At 37.4% G+C, this 7,500-nt stretch overlaps 1 protein-coding gene across 2 annotated transcripts in view; it reads left to right on the forward strand.

Moving 5' to 3' along the window:
- Positions 1-7,500, forward strand: part of Acadsb (acyl-CoA dehydrogenase short/branched chain) — a 44,324-nt gene that overhangs the window by 22,253 nt on the left and 14,571 nt on the right. For both annotated transcript variants that reach the window (XM_055608923.1, XM_055608924.1), the window contains 4 exons: positions 847-947; positions 3,315-3,521; positions 5,275-5,445; positions 7,059-7,184. In XM_055608923.1, coding sequence (XP_055464898.1) covers positions 847-947; positions 3,315-3,521; positions 5,275-5,445; positions 7,059-7,184 — 605 coding nt within the window. The remainder of the gene's footprint in view (positions 1-846; positions 948-3,314; positions 3,522-5,274; positions 5,446-7,058; positions 7,185-7,500) is intronic.

A 7,500-nucleotide genomic window follows, 5' to 3' on the forward strand; every position in this document is an offset into this window, starting at 1 on the left:
AGATAGATAGATAGATAGATAGATAGATAGATAGATAGATAGATAGACAGACAGACAGACAGGTAGGGTAGGTAGGTAGGTAGGTCAATAACAAAAAAGAATAAGAGGAGGAGGAAGTAGGGAAACGGTTGAATATGTGTCTTACGGTTGCTTTGTGTAATAAAAGTAAACTGGCAGGTAGAGCATCTGGGCAGACCTACAGAAGACTTGAAAGGGAAGCTTTCAGAAAGAGTATGTAAGTTTAAAATTAGTTTCCTTTGGGAGATAAACTAAAAATCCAGGATAATAAGGTTTTCAGTTTGTATTTTATGCCTTTCACATTATATTTTTTCCTCTAAAGGGATTAGGGAGTTGCTTTTTATGTATTTAGAGAAGGAAGTTATAATTTCTATTTTGAAAGACTGAATATAGTCATGTGTATTTTAATTTATTGGTTAAAAAGTTGAAGTTTATCAACAAATTGCTAATGAACTATTTCTTTCTAAACTTTAAGATATCCACTTTAGGTTCTCTAGTAATGGGAACAGGGACTGTCTCTGACATGAACTTAGTGGCCGGCTCTTGGATCACCTCCACTTGAGGGGGGTGCAGCCTTACCAGGCCACAGAGGAAGATAATGCAGGCAGTCCTGATGAGAACTGATAGATTAGGGTCAGATGGAAGAGGAGGAGGACTGGGGGAGGGGCATGGGAGGAAAAGAGGGAGGGTGGGATTGAAAGGGGAAGAGAGAGGGGGCTACAGCTGGGATACAAAGTGAATAAACTATAATTAATAAAACAAAACAAAAAAGAGACTCACTTTATCTCACTTTAAACATGGACTTACCAGCGATTCTTTTTCCCACAGTCAAAAAATTCGCACAGGAACAAATTGCTCCTTTGGTTTCAATTATGGATGAAAATTCAAAAATGGAGAAATCTGTGATACAAGGATTATTTCAACAAGGGGTATATGCTTCATAATTCTCATTTCAAATTTTTTATTATTTAAAATGTTATACAATATATTTTTATCCTATTCTTTTTCCTCCCCTACTCCTCTGTCTTCCCCTATATTCCTACCCACCCAAGTTCTTGTTCTTTCTGTCTTTCAAAAAGAAAATCAAAACAAATAAGACAAAATACCCAAACAAAACAAAAAGCCCCCCCAAAAAAATCATGGAGTCCATTTTGTATTGGCCAACTATTTTTAAATACATCTTTGCATATTTGTCTATTAAAATATATGTAAACTTTTCAATTGAGAGTTTATAAGGATCATAGGGAATTTCTCATTCTTAGTCAATAGTATCTGTTTCTTTTTAGTTAGGGTCTTAGTTGATTTTATACAGTTAAAGATTTTTAACTGAATTGACATTTTAAATTGGAAATGTTTTTAAAGGAGAACTCCACTAGGATTTGGTGGGTAGAAACGTGGGACACTACTATCTAAACATCCTATGCTCAACAAAGAACTGGCCAGCACCATCAAACATTACATATCATGGACACTGTGTATGAATTCTTGGGTGTGTGGCAATCTTAAAGTGGAGCTGATATCTGATTTCCACATTAACCAGATTTTCAGCTTTGTAATTCACATAGCCCTTTGGTGTAAGTATGACTTGTAGAATAGATTAAAGTAGAATTAATCTGGCTATGAGTAGGATGTTATCAGTATAGGAACTTCAAGGAGAATGTCTTTTTTAAAAAATCACCATACTCATTCCTGGTGTCTCCCTTCTCTTTAGGTGCAAAAGTTTTTTTGTTTTGTTTTTTGTTTTCTTTAATACTAAGGATGTTCCAGAACTAGTTACTTCTATTTAGCACCACCTTCCTAAATATTGTCTGTCATCTTATTGCATTCGGCACTTAGCCATATAAATGTCATTTCTTCTGGTTTTAATGTGATTATCTTTTGATGGTTTTTCTAACTTTTTGTTATCAATGAAACACTTAGGAAAATGGAATCCTATGTGGAGACATTTGGGCCACACAGAAGCCTAGTATGTAAGACAAAGCCCCGGTGGTTCATCTCCTGCCCAATTTTGTTATTATCATTGATTGATGCCATCACTGAGAGTCCCCCCCCCCCAGGCTTCTGTGGGGAGTCCTTTGGTGGTATCACAGCTTGAAAATTGCTCTGAGGAAGTAATTCTTGCATTCAGGGCCATCAGCACTCACTACCCATATAAACTTCTCTTGCTTACAGTAGCTCAACTGCCTCCTAACTCTTTAGTCCCAGCGTTAATCACCTGCTGCATATCTCCAGGAGTACAGTAGTACTAGTGACCTGTATGGAGAAGCAGTATTGCAACAGTCGCTCACCATGGGATGTCACTGTCAGTTCTCTCACAGTGCAATTTCATCCTTTGTGATTCTACCTTTATGTCACTTACATTATCAGCCTGAAGCATATAGTCATAGCCCTAACGCAGCAGTGTTGTTCTAGGAGAGCTTAGTAGGAAAAGAAGCATTATCTTTTTGGCTACCACATGTAGGTCTTGAGCCACTTGTATATGGCATGTTCCTTTCCTAAAATAATGACAGTTAAACATAGAGCAGCACTAAGGACATTTCGTGCCTCAGACTTGGGCATTGAGCTCAGATGGCTACCTAAAGATGTTGGCCAACATTTAGTGTTGTGTGTCAGCACCTGTGACTTGTTGGGCATGTTGTTCAAGCACTACCAGATGTTGTGTGCTAATCATCTTGGACTTGCTAAAGTGTCCCAAAATGGATGGTCATACAGTCATTATCTCTGCTGTAAAGGTCAAGTAGAAAGACCTGATTAGAAGATACTATGCCAACTAAAGCTATAGACATGTATCTTGGGGGTTGATTGTTCTCATGCATTCACTTCTTACATCAAATCAGTATAGAGGGGCCTGTACTGAAATACCAAAACATCTCATGCAGTTCATAATAAGAAAGGGCATGCTTAGATTTCCTTATTCCATTCACTTATATTTCAGAGCATTTTGTGCCTTTGTTATCTGAGGCCCAAGGTGGAAAAAAAAATACATCTAACATAAGTTCATTCTTCTCAAAAAAAGAAAAAAAAAGGAAAAGCAAACAAAAAAACCTTAGTATTTATTGTTTATAGCAAAATAGCTGTATCAAATTAAAATATACATAAAATTTTAAAATTCAGAATATATACAGTGGGCTCTGGCCATAGCGTGGGTGGCGGTAAAGTGCTTGCCAGGCATAAGGGGCCCCAGGTCATATGGTGTTTACAATTTATTTTTGAACTTTTATTTGCAAGAAGTCTCCTGGTATATATAAATGGCTTTCCTCACTTGTCTCCTCATTCCTCATCTGTCTTTGCTTTAGCTGATGGGCATTGAAGTTGACGCAAAATATGGAGGAACAGGAGCTTCCTTTTTCTGCTCTGTGCTAGTGGTAGAGGAGCTGGCCAAGGTGGATGCATCTGTGGCTCTCCTGTGTGACATCCAGAACACAATAGTTAACAACCTGTTTAAAAAGCACGGGACAGAAGAACAGAAGGCCACCTATTTGCCTAAGCTGGTTACAGAAAAGGTGAGTTGAAATGGCTTGTTGAAATAGATGGTGTCTAAGTTTACAATATTTTCGGGAGAAAAGAAACTGCAGTATTGACTTTAATTATCCAAGACCACAATGCCACACCATCAATCAACTAAGCAATGTTCAATAAATTACTGCTACCAGAAAAACACCTCCTACTTCTCATTTGTCATGTGGAAATTTAGGAAATAATCATGAGACAATTATTTTTAGCCAGGCTTGGCAGTGTATGCTTGTAATCCTAGTACTCAGGGGCTAAGGCAGGGGTATAGCAACTTCTAGGCCAGCCTAGAATGTATAGAGAGACCCTGTCTCGAAAAAAAAAAAAAAAAAAAAAAAAAAAAACAAACTCAGCATCTTTTGGTTTTTGTTTTGTCCATTTTGTTTTATTTTTTGTTTTTTGTCTTTTGAAAAGCATCATGCTTTTATTTCCTTGTTGAAAAGTAATTTTACATTTCATACAATAATTCTTTAATGCTACACAACAAGCAATGCTCCAGTGCACAACATTAATGGATGTCCATGAATTCTCCATAAAACAACAGAAGAGAAAGATGCCATCTTTTTAAACATCAGTTGTTGAAAGGATGAAGTACCGATTTCTATTCCATTTCTGTTCCATGCTAGAACTGCCTCTGCTGAAAAGCGAGATGGTAGAAAGAAGGTTCATGCCAGGTGAAAAGTTAGCATATCAGTTAAATATAAGCAGAGCTGTTTAATGTTCTGATTGCATTGTCTTTTCCTCTTGGCAAGACTTCCCCCCTTATTTTGAGGTGTGTTGTTATTTGAATCATTATCACGTGGCTTTTAGAATAACAATAATTAGTAACAACAGTGGAATCGTTTCTGTATGTAATGTCTAGATATGTGTTATTCAAAAACAACACTTCATGTCTAACCTTAAGCTAAGTAATTAAAAGCAAGTAAGTTGATTTTCCATTTGTAATGTTAACTATGGATTGAATATGTAGCTTTTTTTTTTTCAGCACAGGGTTTCTCCAGCACTGGCTGTCCTGGAACTCTTACCTGCCTGCCTCTGCCTCATGAGTGCTGGGATCAAAGGCATGCACCCTCATCGTTAGGCAAAACAACAGTACTTTCATCTCAATTCTTTTTCTAGTATCTTTGTTGAGATCACTTTCTACTAGAATTAAATACATTTTAGCATGTGTTTTTTTGTTTTTTCTGGCTTCAAACTTATAATAATCTTTCTTTGTCATCTACTTGAGTTCTGAGAGGGCTGGTGGTTCTAACTGTGATCTTAATGAAGGTAGTCTAGGGAATGCTATACAGCAAGCATGTGTTCCTAAATGCTTATTGTGAATAGTAAGGGTGCTTTTGAGAAAATAATAATCACAATTCTGTTTTGATAAATATAAGCACTTTTTAAATACCGGGTATCACTTGGCTGGCTAGCTATATAGGCTGGCCTCCAACTCACAGCTGAAAGCTGGATTAAAAGGCATAAGCCACCATGCCCAGCCAAAATATAGATATATTTTTAAAGTAACTAAAGGTTTGATTTACCAATGTCCAGTTGTAAAGCTGGGCAGTGGCAACACATGCCTTTCATCCCAGCATTCGGGAGGCAGAGCCAAGTGGATTTCTGAGTTCCTAGGACAGCCAGCTCTACACAGAGAAACTCTGTCAAAAAACAAACAAACAAAACCCCACAAATGTCAATTTTTTCTTATGACTTGTTATGCAAAAGATAAGTACAATTAATTTTTTTCCCTCATATGTATAGCTAGGGAGCTTCTGCCTTTCTGAAGCTGGAGCTGGTAGCGACTGTTTTGCTTTGAAAACAAGAGCTGAAAAAAAAGGAAATTACTACATCATCAATGGGTCAAAGATGTGGATTAGCAATGCTGAACATGCAGAGCTCTTCCTGGTTTTCGCAAATGTAGACCCCACCTCTGTAAGTTGAAAGAAAAAAATTCTTTCCTCTCTCTACCTTTTTCTCTTTTTTCTTTTTCTTCCTTCATTTCCTTTTTAGGATTAGTCTTAAGCTCCTTGTTCTGTGAGAGTTGAATGATTATTTTTTTTCATTCTTACTCATCTAAAATAACTGTTGTTAACATAATTATTAATTATACAGAGAACCATTTATTACTTCTTTCCTAATATCCTAATCTTTAATTGGGTAGAATTTTTCTGTATAATAGTGAAGGATTTAAGTATTTGAAAAATACATTTCTTTTAAGAATTTGAAGAATGTTACTTTAAGAGCATTTTATTCAGATGGAAAGAAACCATATAGCAAAATGGTAAGAATGTTTTATTTTGTTTTCTAATTTGTTTAGAATATTGAATTTAAAGCTTGAGGGTCTCGTGATCACATACTTATTATAAAAATAATTTTAACACCCATTGTAGTTTGTGGAAAAGTACAAGAAGTAGTTCCTCTTTAGGTAACACTGGCTGTGCTAGAAGGTTCTCCGTAGACAGGCTGGCCTCAGTCTCACTGATCTGCCTTCCTCGTTTTCCCAAAAACTGGTGTGCACTTAAATGGTGCACCACCATGCCTGGCAGGAGGTTCTTGTTTAGTACCTAATATTTTCCAATTGTTCTGGTTTTGTAATGTGCATGTTGCAATTCAGAGTCCTTCAGTATTTATTACTGAAGTCTGTTTTAGCTTTCTTTTATTTTTGTACATGTGTGCACGTGTGTGTGTTTGTGTGGTTGTGGGTGTATCTATGAGGAAACCAGAAGCCAACCCCAGGCAATGTTTCTAGGGAGCTGGCCACCTTTGTTTTAAAGTTTGATTTTTTTAAAAAGAATTTTTATCTATGTGTATATGTATTTTTCTGTGTGTTAGGGATGTGTGCACATGGATACAGGTGCCCATGATGTCCAGAAGAGGTCACATTGGCTGCAGCTGGAGTTGCTTGTGGTTGTGAGCTACCCGCTCTGGCATGGGAAGCCAAACTAAGTCCTCTACAAAAGCAGTGTGTGCTGTTAACTGCTGAATCCTCCCTCCAGCATCCAGCTCTTTGAGACCTGGGCCTCAGTGATAAAGCTTGGCTCACTGGCCAGCAAGCTCCAGGGACTCTCCTGTCTCTGTCCCTGGTATGACAAGCACATGCCACCACATTCGGCTTTTCACCTGGGTACTCCGAACCACACACACATCTTCACGTTTGCATAGTAGCACTTCACCTACCAGCTGCGCCATCTCTCTAGGCCTGTAACTTTCTTTTTACTTTGAACTCTTTATGTTTTTTATTTTTGTATTTATTTTTTATGTGTGTGAGTGTTTTGCCTGCATGTATGTTTGAGAACTACATGCATGTCTGATGCTCATTGAAGCCAGAAGAGGGAACTAAATTCCACAAAACTAGAGTTACAGACAGGTGTGAACCACAATGTCGATACTGGAAACCAAACTCGGGTCCTCTGGAAGGGCAGCAAGTACTCTTAACTGCTTTGCCATCTCTGTAACCCGTTAGTTTTCTTACTTTGAACAAGAGGTATAAACAGGGATTTTAAAGCCTAAATGAATATCACGTTTACCCTTTTTTTTTTCTTTAGGGATACAAAGGCATCACCTGCTTCATAGTAGACCGAGATACAGAAGGTTTTCATATTGGGAAAACAGAAAAAAAATTGGGGATCAGAGCTTCTTCCACCTGTCAGTTAACATTTGAAAATGTCAAGGTAGGTATTCTAGAATACTTAGTAGACTGATGAGAAATGAACCTTACATAGGACCACAGGAAATATACAAGAGAAATGAAAAACAGCAAATGGTGTAAGTGTACATAGAAAAGTCCTTGGTGGAACTGGTCAGCAATTAAGCCCTGACCAAAGACATTTTTCATAAGAGTTGAGGCCCACAGTCGAAACATTTCTGTCCAGCCTCTGATCTGGGAAGCTAATGCTACATGTTAAAAATCTTAATTTTTATTCTTATTTCTATAACTTACATACCTCTGAAACACGTTGGCACTTGTGAACCAAATTGTGAACTTGA

Source organism: Psammomys obesus, unplaced genomic scaffold (assembly GCF_907164565.1).
Source record: "Psammomys obesus unplaced genomic scaffold, mPsaObe1.curated_primary_1811, whole genome shotgun sequence".
NCBI lineage: Eukaryota > Metazoa > Chordata > Mammalia > Rodentia > Muridae > Psammomys > Psammomys obesus.